Source organism: Punica granatum, chromosome 2 (assembly GCF_007655135.1).
Source record: "Punica granatum isolate Tunisia-2019 chromosome 2, ASM765513v2, whole genome shotgun sequence".
NCBI classification, from domain to species: domain Eukaryota; kingdom Viridiplantae; phylum Streptophyta; class Magnoliopsida; order Myrtales; family Lythraceae; genus Punica; species Punica granatum.
The window spans coordinates 22,269,317-22,285,502 of record NC_045128.1 but is presented as its reverse complement, the minus strand read 5'-3'; the positions used below and the strand labels follow the sequence as shown (position 1 = coordinate 22,285,502).

At 38.9% G+C, this 16,186-nt stretch overlaps 1 protein-coding gene across 2 annotated transcripts; it reads right to left on the bottom strand.

Annotated features, from left to right (window-relative positions):
* Positions 1 to 2,712: 2,712 nt before the first annotated feature.
* Positions 2,713 to 10,854, bottom strand: LOC116194693 (tRNA-dihydrouridine(20) synthase [NAD(P)+]-like). Of its 2 annotated transcripts, XR_004154502.1 has the most exons (10): positions 10,696 to 10,854; positions 10,473 to 10,578; positions 9,913 to 10,051; positions 8,648 to 8,756; positions 8,339 to 8,475; positions 6,743 to 6,879; positions 5,634 to 5,740; positions 4,708 to 4,835; positions 4,163 to 4,261; positions 2,713 to 3,157 (listed from the first exon to the last, which is right to left on the bottom strand). XR_004154502.1 is itself a non-coding variant. In XM_031523570.1 (9 exons), exons 1-9 carry the CDS (start codon positions 10,762 to 10,764, stop codon positions 3,097 to 3,099), a joined length of 993 nt encoding a protein of 330 aa, XP_031379430.1. In that variant the 5' UTR covers positions 10,765 to 10,854; the 3' UTR covers positions 2,713 to 3,096. The 2 variants fall into 2 exon arrangements, 1 of the variants encoding a protein (XP_031379430.1); XM_031523570.1 differs by lacking the exon at positions 4,163 to 4,261.
* Positions 10,855 to 16,186: the final 5,332 nt, after the last annotated feature.

The following is a 16,186-nucleotide window of genomic DNA, read 5'->3' as shown; positions in this document are numbered from 1 at the left end:
AAGAATTCTTCAAGTCAGATGGCTTCAGGTCAGGTGCAATCAAATCAGGTGGTTCCAGGACAGATGGCCCAAGGACCATCAAAGCTACCTGTAAGTATTATTTTAGTAAGTTTTATTTCAATGGTACTATTATTGTTTAACTAACATTGAACCATGTCAATTATAGGTTAGAAGAAAGCAACAAAGATCATCTTATGAGGCTTTAGTTCACAAGGAGAAAGCACAAGCAGCAAAGGGATATGGAGTTACAATTGGGACAGAAACAGGAATTACATTTGTTCATGTAAGGTCATATGAGTTCTATCACTTTAAATGGTGCTTATGGAATAAGAGAAACACATTTCACATTTTTCGTGTAGATGCCTGGTGAACAAGTAAGAATTTGCCATCAAGGGAGATTGGGAGGACAGTTTTCCCATAAGTAAAAGCAGCAGAATATGAGCCAGCAGCAGCAGCAGTAATTCTAGCACCAGCAGAAACAGTAAAATCTATGGCAACAGCAATAGCATGTTTCGCAGCAACAACATGTCCCGCAATAGCAACAACAGCATGTCTCGCTTTTGAATGTTCCTTTTTTGTGGATATGTTCCTTTTTTGTGGGTTATTCTAAGTAGAATGGATAGGATAGTGCATGAATGATGATGGATGTTAACCTCCATTTCACCAGCCTAATTGAGAGTGTAATGGATGTGGACATCCATTATATTTGCCACATATTACATGAATATTGCAAGTTCTTCTTTAGATAACTGTGTGAAACTCAAACGTATGGGAATATAGGCATCTTACTGTTATCTTGTTATTCATTTCAACAGCAACTTATGCTTTAGATGTGTATTTTTGTGCTTTTGAATGATCATTGCTAGATGGGAATGGACAAAAGAAGAAGAGAACAATTTGACTACATATAGGACATTGTCATTGAACAATCAAGGGGTTACACCAAATTCGAATCCGAAACAGACAACTAACAAACCAACTGGTCTAGTTTTTCCTCCACCAAATAACAAACCATAGAATGAAATACATAGAAAGCATAACACCATGCAGACACTGCACTTCATCTTATCAGGTAGCCCCAAGTCCTGCAAAATCCCCTAATTCAGGTAGCTCAAACTTCAGTTTGCAAAGTCCCCCAATTCAGATAGCCCCAAGTCCTGCAAAATCCCCCAATTCAGGTAGCCCAAACTTCAGTTTGCAAAGTCCCCTAATTCAGGTAGCCCCAAGTCCTGCAAAATCCCCAATTCAGGTAACCCAAACTTCAGTTTGCAAAGTCCCCCAATTCAGGTAGAGCTGTCTCAGTAGCTCCCACAATTTTCCTATCAACTTGCCATCTTGACAGCAAAAGAGCTGTTTCGTTGCAGAAGAAAAAGAGCAAACAGGAAAAACCAGCTCACCTCAAGTGTTTTACCATCAGGGGCAATGTCCCTGTCGTGGAAACACCACCAATCTACGCCGAGTTTGTTAATGAACTCAAAGTTCACCCTCACTGGCATTAACCACAAGAATTATGATTAGAAACTACTACTACAAATCATCTTTTAATAATTAGCACAATGTCATGGATCATCACGCTGTGAGACAAATCTCTCTCATCTCAACGTGATTGATAATATCCCAGAAGTTTTGACCAATGTCTAGAACAATTTAACACAACATAAAAAATAGCATCCTTACTTATCCTTACCTCTCTGCTATGTGCAGCAAATCACTTCTCCGCCCAGCGATTTCTTGCAAAATCGACACATGCCATCAACTCGCATCTCTGATATCTACCGTGGACCTCAAATTCGTGTGTTTTGTGCCCTAATTCCATCAAAATATCACATGCCCAACCTGAATTTCCTTTCTTCGTAATGATCTTCGAAGACAATTTGTTTTCTCCCCTATTTCCTTTTACCTGCGATTTTAAACCCTAAATGGAGAGGGGGTGAAATCTCCATTTTGCCAAACCCCATCAGACAAATAGAAGAAGAGGGTGAGGGGCAACACGTAATTTCATCAATAGGGTAATGGAGGGAATCCACGTCAGCCGACGTTAGCCACATCACGACCGTTAAACTGCCACATCGGACAATTCTGTTTAAATTGATAGGTCTTGCCGCTTTGTGCTAAACGTGATAGGAAATTAAAAGTTCGTGAATTTCTGTGATAAAAAAAATAGTTTGTGCTAAAATTGATAGAAAGTGCAAAGTTTGTATTTTTTTTGGTAATTTACCCTATTTATAATTACGTTGCTATCTATTTGTATTTAATTCGTCAACATATATCATTAAGGTATTACTTATTTATTTTAAAATAGTGTTTTTCAATCTAAAATATTATTTAAACATTTACATTTATAATCTTATACTATTTAAAAAATTATATTTCTATCCCAATTTATTGCATGTGATACAACTATTATATATATAGTGAGAGATATATGTTGTGACTCGTAAAACAAATCATCATATTATTACAGAAAAAACCATATCATATCTCATAGTATTTTGCAAAAGAATAAAAAAATACTTGAGAGATATAACTCAATTTAACGGAATATAAGCTAATTCAAATTATTTTCCTTAGTTGCCTAAAGAAATTGATGAAGTTCTATGAATTAATATTTTCGGTATGGAAGATCTTCAAAGAAGCACTCTTAATATCGGGGAACGAAGAATCGGGTTAGGAAATAACAGGAAAGCTGGAAAAAGGGGGTAAAGTAGGAAATGAAGAAAAAAGTTGCGTCTGTCTCTAAAGCTTTCTTTTACTGCAATAAATGCCTGACATTTCTGTTTGCCACCAGTCCTTTTGAGCCCCTTTTCGGAGGAACCCTTGTCATAGTTCATACTTACAACACATCCATGTCGCTAGACCTGCCTTCCCCCGCTTCAAATCTCACCCCCAACAATAACCGCCGCCACCACCACCACATTTCCTAACCTTGAATGTGATCTGGTCATTTACAGTCAACAAATAACCGTATCATAGGGATTTCACCAAACCAAAATTTCTCCTTTCTGAGCAGCCATAATACAGGCAATGATGGATTCTTAAAAGGTGAACTCGGCAACAAAGATATCAGTGTTAAGCATGTTGAAGTTTAGGGATCAATTAAAGGATCCGTCTTGTCCTACGCACGAACTCATAATATTCTTCCTCCTCATAGAGTCGCCTGAGAGATCACAAACATAAACCTGAATTACATTACAAGGAAAAGGGAATCCATATAATGCATACAAATTGCAGGAAGGACACGTGTGATATAGCAACTCAGACTCCGTCCCAAGATGTACCAGGATTTTCTCTAATCCTGTACAAGGTGGAGATGTACAAGGTGGAGATGATCCCCTTCCTAATACACTGTTCTTGTAAAAGATGCCAATCACTTCCAGACATTGGGTACCTTTTTCCTTTTTAGGAATTCCAATGAAATATTCAAAGCCACCAAGGTGCAAAGAACATATGCAAAAGGAGAAACAAACTAGACAATGATCTTCTAACATTAAGGATGTGAGATGAGAGGCAGTCCAGGACGTGTCTGTCACGTGCGAGAATATACGAATGTTCCTGTAATAACCCTAACTATAACAAAAGATATAATAGCCTAATCCATCTTCCTAGGGACATATTCAGCAAAAAAAATCTTCCTAGGGATAAAAATCTATAGGTCTACTCCATCAAAAGCTCTCATTTTCCTCTCCGTAGAACAAACTTTTCCAGGTCTTGAAAATTTGGTGGGGTTTAGCATGAAAAATTCCTTATAATGTAACCCCTTACAAGTTCGAGATGCAGTGTCGTAATTTAGCCCAAGACGGATCGGTTTTAGAAATTTTGGATCCCATTCAACAATAAGAACCCTTAAAGAAATCCTTCCTCCAAATGCAATTCTTACGGTGCGTTTGGTTTCAGAGTTAAAAGTAATTTTGATTTTGATTGTGGAAAATAACAAATGAGATGAGATTATAAATTTGACTTGGAAAACGTGTGTTTTTGTTGCGTAGTGTTTTGAGTTAAAGTTAAAAGTTAAAATTTTTTACTTGAAAAATATGTATTTTTATTGTGTAGTGTGTTGAGTTAAAGTTAAAGTTAAAATTTATGAGATTTTACCTCTAAAACCAAACAGAGTTATATAAATCTATGCACAACACTTTTCAGAATGATACTAAAAGAACCTGACCTCTCATTCAATATCAGGGCTCCCCCTTTCAGTCCCTTTGGAGATTAAATCTCATGCCTCATATATAATTAGGGAATTAAATCATTCTGCATTGCCGATCTGTACATGAAATTGAATTAATTGAAGCTTGAAACACCATCAATTATGACCTTTGTCAGCAGGACTACTTTTGCTTAACTCCTTTATGCATGTACCCAGGTTTAACCCCTAGCTATTTGCTTCTTCCTCTAATAGTGACTGTAGCACCTATAAAGCCTACATTTTGATGGTATACTTAATAATTCTTTTATTTTATTTTTTAAAAAAAAGGACAGAAAGGGCTTGGGCGCACCTACCAGCAACAGATCTATTCCACATTAGTGAGTTGTACAGTTAGATTTTATTTTTCTTTTATCCTGACCAGAAATGAAATTCCAATGAAATAAGTAAGCATATTCTGCTATACTAGTTCGAATGAGCCATTATTCTGTGGGAACAATTGATAACTATAAGACAATCACAATATATAGTACGCAGGACATCAACAATAGAAGGCCCAAACTTACGCTAGGTACCCCAAGTTTTCTGATTTGATCACGGCCTTCCCCTCAGGAAATTCAAGGCAAGAATAGTGCATAATCATTTCCTTAAGAGTGTGCTTTGTGCTTTTGATGTCGTTATCCCATAAGATGCTCTGCAAATAGAATGTAAGAATCATCAAGCCACGTATATTTCTTCCTAGGACATCTTTTTTTTACTCAAACCTGGAGCCATGAAGGGAATCAGTATCACAGATTTTCCTCTACATAGGCAAGAAAAGGACTCAAACAGAATTCTGCAATGGATGTTCAAAACCAAAGGACAAGAACACCCTGTTCAAGAAAACCCTGAACTGAAGGCAGGATATCCACAACTTTCATCTAATGTTGGATCTGGCTGAGTTCAACATTCCAGATGACAGCATTGGCTTCAGGATGGAAGAGCATGTCCACAATCAGATGGTAGAAAGGCCTCTTTTGCCAGAAAGGGGTGCACATACTGTTATCGGGGGATGAAGGAAATTGCAAACTATGGCAAATGGAGTCTTTTGTAATTTATATGAAGATATGGAATTCAGAATTGTAAGGAGCTTGGTTCAGCGGATATTTTTACATCCAGCTTTCAAGTTAAATCCGAAATGTAGCTTCTCAGATCTCAAGAAATATATATAAGATCACCTCTTTTTCTTACTCAGAACATATTTTAGATCTTTTTGAAACCAAAATTTCAACCTAATCATCACACTTATATGGTGCTGATTCTTGGGACTGCAGATGCTGGAATTAGACAAAAGCAATCTCTGGATGACAACAATTGGAACAGATAAGTACAAACTTTTATTACAAGATTCTTATTTGCAACAATGCTAAAAGCAACTATATATGAAATGAAGTTCAGAAACATTTGTAAACAAAACATTCCTAAACAGCAGCAAACATCAGGCAGGAAGTACCTTTCTAATATACTCTCGCTTAACCTCTTCCCACGGTAGTTTGCCTTCAGGTGAGAAAATAGAAGCATTCCAAAGTGCCCCTCTAGCAACCATCACAGACGAGGCACCTTCACGATAAAGGACGTAATGAAATGTTAAATCATCCAGAAAAGATGAATGTAAATGCATGCTTGGAAAATCTGGTGTTTGCTTCTCAAAGTAAAACAACATCAAAAAGAAGAAGAAATATGTCAAAAGAAAGGAAATAAAGCACAATCGATCGGAAAATTGCAAAATATAAAAAGGAGATAGAATGATCTGCAGTAGCGAGGAGCAGTGGCAAGGCAAGGCAACATAAATTATGTTGTGTTCCTTTACAAGATGAGCATGCATTATCAAATCATCTTTCAATAAATTGGAATAAAATATCATGCACAAGATAGATTTTAATTAATAATAGCAGCTATAGCAGCACTAGAACACCATTATTGTTATATAACAAATTCATGGATTTCTTTTTGTTCAACTTCAAGCAGTTCAGCTTATCATAAACAGATTCCCCTGTAAAATTCCTTTGCTGGTCGAACAATATATATAGTGCATTCTAAATGTAAATACTTACCGCAAATGAAAAATTTATGGTCATCCTAATGCAACTCAAATTACTTGGGTGAACAAAGATAAGAAATACAGCTCTATTTTTCATTCCTTAAAACCCTAGCTCCATTATTGCTTATGTTCTGAAAACATGTCTATCCCACAAGTAGAAGATAATGTGAAAAAATATTGATCAGCAGGCAAGATGCTTCAGCATCCTCCAACCCAACTGGCTCTAATCTTTATTTGTTTGAATGATAGGCACGTGCACAACCGAGTCCATCGACTATTCTCTCTTTCTTTTTTAAATAGTAATACAGCAATACTGAGCTTATCAGGTTGTGCATGATGATTTAATGCAAAGCTGTAACGCAAAGAATGCTAGAAGCACAGTTGGAGATATTTATATGCATATAAGTGTGGATGCAATCTTAGTTTATTACTCCGAAATTGTTAAAGATATGTTTTTCAATAAAATCATACCGAAGATGACATAAGCTCTAGAGAAAAATAACCAAATGCTTACCAATTACCTGTTGCAACTTTAATGCGCTGAATATCATCATATTCAAAGACATCACCATTTGCTATGACTGGAATAGATAATGATGCAACTACATCAGCAATCTCATGCCACTTAGCTGGATCTCTTGGCCTATCTGGAACTTTTCTGCAATTTGTCACAAAACCATTCATGTAAATGAAGTGCTAAACCTTACACTTTGCATATCAAAACAGATAAAAGAAAAGCTAGATTATATTCATCCAAAATTTCCTAAAAGCACAGGCCTTGACTTTCCAAATCCAGCAACAGCTCTTCACTTAAATTTTCATAGGCAAACTTAGAACAATCTCCACAATAAGTGGAGAAAACACACACACATAGCAACAGTTCATCTTTTAAGACAAGGACCCACATCTTCCGCTCATAAAATGAACAAACACAAATATATATATATATATATATATATATATATTCTTTCTGCATGCTAATGAAGCACAAAGAAGGCCTCAAATCTGCAATAACTTTGCAAAATATTTATTAAGGTCAAGTAAAATTTCAAAAAGAAGACGAATTTTGTAGTAGAAAATGGAAAGATGGGGTGTGATACTGTCTACTAATCTCCTGGTGGTGAGTTGACCGCAATAGTGGACAAGTAGCTGCCTAGCTACACTCACATCATCTAGAAAGGAATCTTAAGGAGGTATTATTTATCTTTTGGAAAACTTAGCAAAAATGATTTCACCATGCCAACATGTTCTATTACGAAAGTTCAATCTAAATCTATCTCCTACTGGTTACAAGCGTGAACCTTACATTTTAATAGAGGTATGGCTTCATGTTTTAATCTCTAACCACTTAAAATAGTGATAAGCAAGTGTTCTGTCGCTCAGATAAAGTCTAGCACAAAATGAATATTAGAGGTTTTCTGATATCTGACATCAACAATAGATAAATGAAAACCAACTAATATCCTAAAGAACAAAACCATGAGTAGTAAATTGAAATCCTAAATCAGCATCTCACAGGAAAGATCACTATCCTATGCATAATACACCTCAATGACAACCCAAGGTTGCACAAAATATAGAAACCTAAGTGCTCAAAGCAGACTTTAGCCATTTTGATATACTTGGTCCTCAAACCTCCTTCATTCCTCCTTATCGTCTTGAATAAATTAAAGTCTAAGTTAATTTTCCTAAAATTTATCAAAAGAAATCTAAAACAGAGGCCTAACCAGTGCAGTTGGACCCAAGTGAATCTCTCATAGACTTTGATTGTTTTCTTAGCACTGCCTAAAAGTAATCAAATAATTTATAAGATTCACTTTTCCTCATCAGATAAAACATAATTCGCACCGATAAATTAAAGAAATTTATGAAATATACATCTCATTAAAATGGCGTTCCAAGAAATAAAGACAAGGTCAAAAGCTGCATATGAGACAGTAATTAACATCTAATTTCCCCCAATCAAGTAGCATATAAAGTCAAACCTATTACACTTATCCCTTGTTGATGTGAACTCATGTTCAGACAATGAAACAAAGATCATCAGTCAGCATGACGAATGGAACTACAGCTTCATGCCAAAGTTGAGAACAGAAAACTTTGGAAATAAGAATTACCTCCCATGGACAGCAAGGGCAGAAACACCAGTTTTTTCGATTCTCCTTGCTAGTTCTACAGTGTCATTAGATGATTTTAGAAGCCTGATCTTACATGTCACTGGAATGTCCAAGTTTCTCTTCAATGTAGTCAAAATCTGGTTTCACAGATTAAAACGTATTAATCTTCAAGTTTCTCTTTATATTTTCTTTCATTTACTAATAAAGAAACATTAGGTTTCAAGAGGTTTAAAAGGCCCAAACCTAATCTTCTACTGTCAGAAGACAAAAACACAAAATGGGAGCACTGTCCAGGGAGATAAAACATACATCATGAATAAGCTCTGGTTTACTCAAAAGTGCAGCTCCCATGCCCCCACTCAGGGAAAATGACTTGGGGCAGCCCATGTTGATATCAACTGCTGCAACATCATTACACCTAAGAAAAAACCAAATACCATAATTTACTAAGATAACAGCTCAGATAAGGAGAGTTGACAATCAGAGCAAAAAATTCAAATAAAGTGCACATTTTTACAAAATTGATGAATCCATCAAGCGCCAGACTAATTCTTAGAGAGATTTTCAAATTAATGATTAAGTGACTCGCCTCATCAAAGAAAAGGTGCTACTCACTAACTTTGACAACAATGATCATGCCGTATCAAATAATTTCAATTCTCACACTTATATTATGGTCAATTACAAAACTTCTTCTCTATCAATATCTTGGACTGGGGAGTACTTGCAGAAAGGGATCACACATAAAATGCCGCATTGCAGAACCGGAAATCATATTAGTAAAAGGAATTTATAGCTGCTATATAATTTCATTCTAATCTATCTGATCGAAACATAGAAGGAAACAATAATTGCAGACATAATAGTTAGATAACATCTCATCCAATTAAACACTAAATTACAGCAACAGGATTAACAATCCAGATGCCACAATAACAAGGCTACTCCTAGGAAACTATGATGCCCTGGCAACTCTCATATACCCACTGACAAACCAAAAGCAGCATAACGAATTTTATTTTCAGAGACATTAGAATAAAATCTACACTTTGAAAATTCTATGCACATAGATTAATTTGTCCTTTAGTCTGATTGGAGCACATCATCCCCAACCAGGGGCATAGAACATTTGACACTTGGGAGAAATTTGTCACCTGCCATTGGGATTAATTAAGAATTGCTGCAAATTATGCAGAAGATGGATAGAGTTATGGTGTTCATTAAATTGCAAGCTCTATCAGTGAAAAGAACTTCAAAAGATTTATACATATAATTCTACCTGTAACTATGTTAAGAAATCCCAAACATAGAGTAATATATTCACTGCGAGCAAGCAGAACACTCAGATTTACCTAAGGAAACAACGTAATCTATAACAACAAGAAGCAAAATGACTAGCAATCCTGGTATAAATGATCCAACAAATTGTCATAGCTGCATATAATTGTTATAGTATCTACATTAATTGCCCCAAAAATTATTCTTTAAAAGAAAAAAAGGCCATCTGGAAAGGTTTGGGTAACCTTTCCTGAAAGGAAGGAGGAAGAGAAAATTAAGATCACTTATTCGCTTACACTATCTTTGCTGCCCGAAGCGCCCTCACAGCGTCAGATGTTCCCATTTGGAATACCACACGGCCCTTTTCTTCCTTGCAAGTTCTGAAAACAACATTATCTGTTCCTTTCTCCACAAAATCCGTTGAATCAACAATTTCTGTTAAAAAGAGGAAGCCAATGCATAAGTCCTTGACAGGAACACATACGCATATCTCATAGAACTCTATAGACAAAAGATCCAATCAACACATCTTAAGCAGAATAAACTTTGATCACCAAATTGCTAGGTGTATTACTAGAATAGGATTTTATACTTAGCCGAAACAGTCAGTTCACAGATTCGTGATGCTACTTCAGATAACATTTAGTAACTCTATATCCATCTGCTATAGCATAAAGATTACCCAAAATCATAACTTTTATGGGGCGTGCTTCATTTTGCCCAATCCGTTGGTTCATATGACGATATCCACAAATTGAAAATACAGTAGTCCTAATTGCAACATCCGGAGATCATTTGTGTTCATTCTTGAAATTCCATTAAAACGAAATTGGAGAATCAAGAGGAAGAAGTGTACCATTGATTTTCCTCTCGCATTTGAGCAGCTTGTGATCAATAATCTCCTCCCCATAGGTAATATCAGCACCATACTGAGCAGCCAATAATCGCAACGGCAACGTTCCCTAACCCACAAACGAATCCTACAAGTCAGTCCAAAGCACGATGAGGTAATTTCTTACCTGAAGAAGAAGTTCAGAAAGATAAAGAGGAATCATCAATGGAGGTGGCGGGAGACTCACCACTCGAACCATAGGCGCTAGTACAAGCTTGTTCTCGTACTCCATCGTCTCCGCTGTAGTGCTGACCATTGGTTTGACCAAAACCCTTGGCGCTTGACTCACCACTCGAACCTGTTAAGCGTTAACCCACCTATTTTTTCGGTAGGATTAACTGTTTTTCGTAGGACTAACTTTTAACTATGAACTATTAACTGATAGCGATTCCTGGTGGTCCCGGGGGCCAGTGATAGGGTTGAAATTCAAACCGAACCAATCCGAGAACTGACCCAACCCGACATAATCCGAACCTCGAAAAACCCAATTTCATATTCTGGCTATTCGAACTTCCCTTATTGGTTCTCAGGTCAACCAACGAACTGACCCGACAAACCCGATGGGAACCAAATTAACTCAAATTTAAAAAGGGTAGATAGCCAAAAAAAATCAAATACTTCCCTTAAATTTTCGGTTCTACCAACTTTTTAAATTTTAACCTAAAAGTCACAACATTTACTTTTGTTTACCCCAATTATCAATCCCTTAGTTATGCCGTTAAATTAGCTGAGGTTAAATTAGGTGACATGGCCGCTAACGGAGCCTTGTGGCAAATGGAAGTATATGTGGAGGCATTAAATGGACCTAAACCGTTTAAAATAAACTAAACCGATCACAACTGAACGAACCGATCTAATTTGACCAAACTTTGACCATCTTCTTTTTCCTCTCTGACCCTGATGCCACCTTTCTCATGTCCATCTCCTTCCAGAAGGACCCTCATGCAATCAGTCCCGCGTCGGCGTCCTCTCTGTCCCCATCGAAGCGGCTCTCCAGGAGGCTGAGGAGGAGGATTTTCTCCCAATGCAGCGGCGGCGGCAGCAACAATTGCTTCTCCTCCATCTGCGGATCGAGCTTCCAAGGCCTCGTGAGCTCTTACCTCGAGCCCTGCAACGAATATGTGATGGACTGAACCTCACGAAGCAGAGCTGAACAGATATAGAAGAGGAGAAGAAGGACTATAGGGGGAATGCAGGAAGAGAGCGAGAGAGGGAAGGCAGGTAAACAGTTTTCTCATTCATCAATAGTCTGAAAACGTTTACATCGATAGCCTTTTTGTAATGGAATCTCCTACCCACGTTTGCCTTACCCTTCTGTAACTAACTGGGCCAGACAATCTGAAATATACCCCTATTATTCTATTTTTTTATATTCTTGTCCCTCCTTTTCTTCTTATTACAATTTGGTCCCTTTCCTCCCTAATTGGTCTGACTCGTGACATTCCCCTCCCCTTCAAAACCCTTGCCCCCAAGGTCGAACCCGGGGAAGCGCCACCTGAGTTCGTCTGCATACTCCCATGTCGCCTCGGCTGGAGAGGTATTAAACTAGTGCACCAACACCTGAGCAACTGCCCTGTTTCCCTTCTTCACCATCCTGCGTTCCAAGATTGTTGCCGGCTCCAGAGGTAAGGCTCTTGAACTGTCGCCTGTTCCCGGTAGTTCCGTTGAGCAATTGACTAAGCCAATGGCTTTTTTGAGTTGGGAAACATGAAATACTGGGTGAATTTGAGTTGAAGTAGGTAATTTGAGCTTGTATGCCACCTTCCCAATCTTGTCCACGATATCGTAAGGCCCAAAAAACTTAGGTGAAAGTTTCTCTAAGGGTCTACTGTTAACCGTAGCTTGTCTGTACGGTTGTAACTTAAGGTAAACTTTGTCCCCAACCGAAAACTCTCTCTCAGACCTCTTCTTGTCAGCCTGCACCTTCATTCGATCCTAGGCCCCCTTTAAATGGTGCTTCGGTGCTCGGATCATATCTTCCCTGTCTATCATGTAAGAGTCTATTGCAGCAACTAATGAATCCTGTGGGAAGTAGGGCATGTGTAATGGAGGTAGGAACCCATATAAGGCTTCAAAAGGGGTTCTCCCAGCGGAAGTGTGGTAGGTAGTGTTATACCACCACTCAGCCAAAGATATCCATTTTGCCCATAAAGCTGGTTTATCACCAGTCATGCACCTCAAGTAAGTCTCGAGGCATTTGTTAACAGCCTCCGACTGTCCATCAGTCTGGGGATGATAAGTAGATGATGCAAGTAACTCTACCCCTTGCAGTCTAAACAAATCTTGCCAAAACCTACTAAAGAACACTGGATCCCTGTCACTTACGATGGATTCGAGCATGCCATGTAGTTTAAATACGTTATCAAGGAAGGTTTGAGCCACTCTAGAGGCAGTATAAGGGTGTGCAAGTGCCATGAAATGTGCATACTTGGTGCACCTGTCAACCACCACAAACAATACCTCTCTCCCCATAGACTTAGGAAGTCATTCAATAAAATCCATAGTGATGTCAGTAAAAACTGACCTAGGCATTGGCAAGGGTTGAAGGAGTCCAGGATAGGCTAAGTGTTCTGCCTTATTCTGTTGGTAGACCTGACACTCCTTCACGAGCTGTCTCACCTGCTTCTATAATCTCTTCCAATATAATAAGCTTGCAATCCTCTTTTGCAGTAGCATGAACCCCTGAGTGCCCACCCACTGGACTCGAGTGGTATGCCGCAATTAATTCCCTTTGTAATGCAATGTCATTTCCTACCACTAGTCTTCCCTTCCTTCTTAATTGTTCACCAGCCAAGGTAAACTTAAGATGGGACCCCGCCCCTTCCTTCAGGTTTGTTATCAGTTGCTGAATGGTAGGGTCAGAACTCCAACTGGCTTGAATTCTGTCAAGAAAAGTCGTAGATACTACTGAGACATCCATACATTGAAGTTCTTGTTCGATTATCCGCGAGAGAGCATCAACCACCACATTTTCTTTTCCCTTCTTGTATCTGATCTCATAATCATACCCTAGTAGCTTAGCTAGCCATGTGTGTTGAAGTGGGGTGTTAAGCCTTTGTTCTAGTAGGTACTTCAAGCTCTGGTGGTCGGTTTTGATGATGAAGTGTCTTCCACTCAAATAATGATTCCACTTCTTCACAGCATAGAGTATAGCAAATAACTCCCTTTCATAGACTGATAATGCTTGGTTTTTGGAGCCAACACCTTGCTAATGTAGGCTAATGGATGGCCTCCCTGCTGCAGAACCGCTCCAATTCCCACTTCAGAAGCATCTGTTTCCACTATAAACTCCTTTGAGAAGTTGGGGTAGAGCCAACACTGGTGTAGAAATCATGGCTCTTTTAAGTTCCTCAAATGCTTTATGTGCTATCTGGGTTTGTCAACACCCCATTTTGGCTCACCATTCCAAACAACGATATCAGCAATGGTCCAGACCATGACTTGAGCAGGAATACAGAAAACGGCTCGGCAGAGCAAGAAATCACTATTCACCTCAAGTCGGCAAAATTGAGTAGATGACATATGCACATGACAGAAGAGCGGCCTTGATCAACAGAAGCTAACAGATTGACTAGAGAGCTCAACAATGTCCGAAACCGGCATTTCCAAAGTTCACACGAGCATACCTATTTTTCGATAGTTCGCTCGTCCATCGGAAGATAGCCAATATTGGACTTCAAAAATCCACATCGATGCCAAACAGATGAAAAGTATCTTCAAACGCATTTTGCAAATCATCTGCTCTATACAGAAAAACTTTCTATATACAAACAACTTTTCAGTGGAAGTCCAAAAATGCCGATTTCTCGGAGAAAAGTTAATTCCAAATATCATATGCGGCCATGCCCCACAATCATATAGAGCACGAGCAGTGCTTTAGATTGTCTTTTGGAAGTCATACAGACACCCCGAATGACTTCCGAGTGACAAAATGGGCATACTCCTCTTTGGAAAAGCATAACCGGAGACTGGTCTGACGGAATTACGGCAAACGAAGTTCATACTGCATTGCCCTGAAAACTCCAACGGACATTTGCAATTGGGCAAAACAGACAGCAAAACCCTTCTCGGTTTCCCGAGTAACCTCCGAGGAGCACAAAAGGCCATTTTTCAGTGGAAATCCATATCCGGAGGTTCTCTTTAGGGAAACTTGACGCCGGATGCCTACCTTACACAGTACTAGCCTTCTCAAGGCTCAATGTGGGATCGTCGAAATGAATCACAACTCATCTAGACCCCCTAAGCAGTGCTTTAAGGGTCTCAGATGCACTTTTCATGTCCTTAGAGGCTTAATCTCAACAAACAGAGATCACATGGATCTCCAGATCGCCCAAGAAACTCAGAAAGCAATCTGAGAAATCCAGTTTCGGCCTTCTAGGACATCTCCTGCTCCATATTTGCATTACCGGCTTAAAGGTCAAGTGCCCACGTAATTTGATAATTTATGTCAAAATGACCGATATGGGATGCAGATACAAGATATGCTGTCAGAAGTGGGAAACCTCACTCTGAATGCGTAAAAGGAACAAAATCGGCTTCCGAGCCTCATACAGACATTTGTCAATTTTCCACGAAAAATGCCAATCTTGGGATCATTAAATCCGTTTCCTCGCGTATATCGACAATTCGAAGTTCAATTCGAACCACGAGCTTCGAATGCGCGATCAATCTAGACCGAGCTTTCTCTCGGTTTCTCCTCAATGCCTTAGAAATTTCGGCTTCTTCTTCTTCAATGCAAGAAGCCAACTTGCCCTCTCTTAACCAAAATATCTTGGAAAGGTTGAAGACAACACTTAACTCCTCAACAATGCTCATCAATGTCTTATCTCTTCTTCATTAATGCAATAGAAGAAGATGAGGCTTGATATTTTCTTAATCAAACCGTCCAAGCTTAATCCAAGGGGTTAAAAGCACTTGCTTTTGCTTAATTACTCTTTAGTTTTGCCTATAAATTGCCCAAAAGTGATTAAGTTAATTACTTCTCTTCTTGCACACTCTCTCCAAGTTTTCTCCCTCAAGAAAAGCTCTCAACTCCATAGCCAAAACCAGCAAGCTTCAATACTTCAAAACCAAGAGAGAAAAACCGAAGAAAACCCGAAGAAAGGTTTGAGTTCGTAAGTCGGAAGCCGATGTTCATCATCCCGACTTAAGTTCAAAATTTCTCAAATTCCATGGACCGCATGTTTTAGACCCAATGAGTTCATTTATGACCTTAGATTTTTGGTTTGAAGTAATTTTTTCATCATTTCAGGTTGATTTCTTCATTTCGGGCGAAGACCGTGCTCTCAAGTGAACAGTACCCGAGTACAGCCGCGCGCTCGCGCACACGTCCGCCAGCCGCGCGCACGCCCGCGCGCTGGCGCGCCCTGCGTGCTCCCGTGCGCCAATCCTTGCCCGAACGTGCATCCTTTGCACCCGAGCACACTTCCAAGCGTTCAATCGAGTCTCCCGACTCTCGAACACTTCCCCGACTCTTTCCTCGTATCCCGAGGCTAGGTAGAACATTATCGACTTAGAAGAGTTAGGGCCTTTTATATTTTGCATGACTATGGAGTGATATGGAGTATATGACATATTCCATATGCAAGATTTAATTTTTATGCGTTTTCACGTTATATTATGCATGCTCGTCATCATATAACATGTTAGCATGTCGGGAAACGTTTGGATCGTCACTC

What these genes read in the sequence shown, in the direction of transcription:
- LOC116194693 (XM_031523570.1), bottom strand. Translation starts at nt 10,764, where the DNA reads ATGGTCAGCACTACAGCGGAGACGATGGAGTACGAGAACAAGCTTGTA. An exon ending in CTTCGGGCAGCAAAGATAGT is followed by an intron (nt 8,757 to 9,912) that starts GTAAGCGAATAA and finishes GTTTTTTCTTAG; the next exon opens with GTGTAATGATGTTGCAGCAG. An exon ending in AACCAGAGCTTATTCATGAT is followed by an intron (nt 8,476 to 8,647) that starts GTATGTTTTATC and finishes CTGTGAAACCAG; the next exon opens with ATTTTGACTACATTGAAGAG.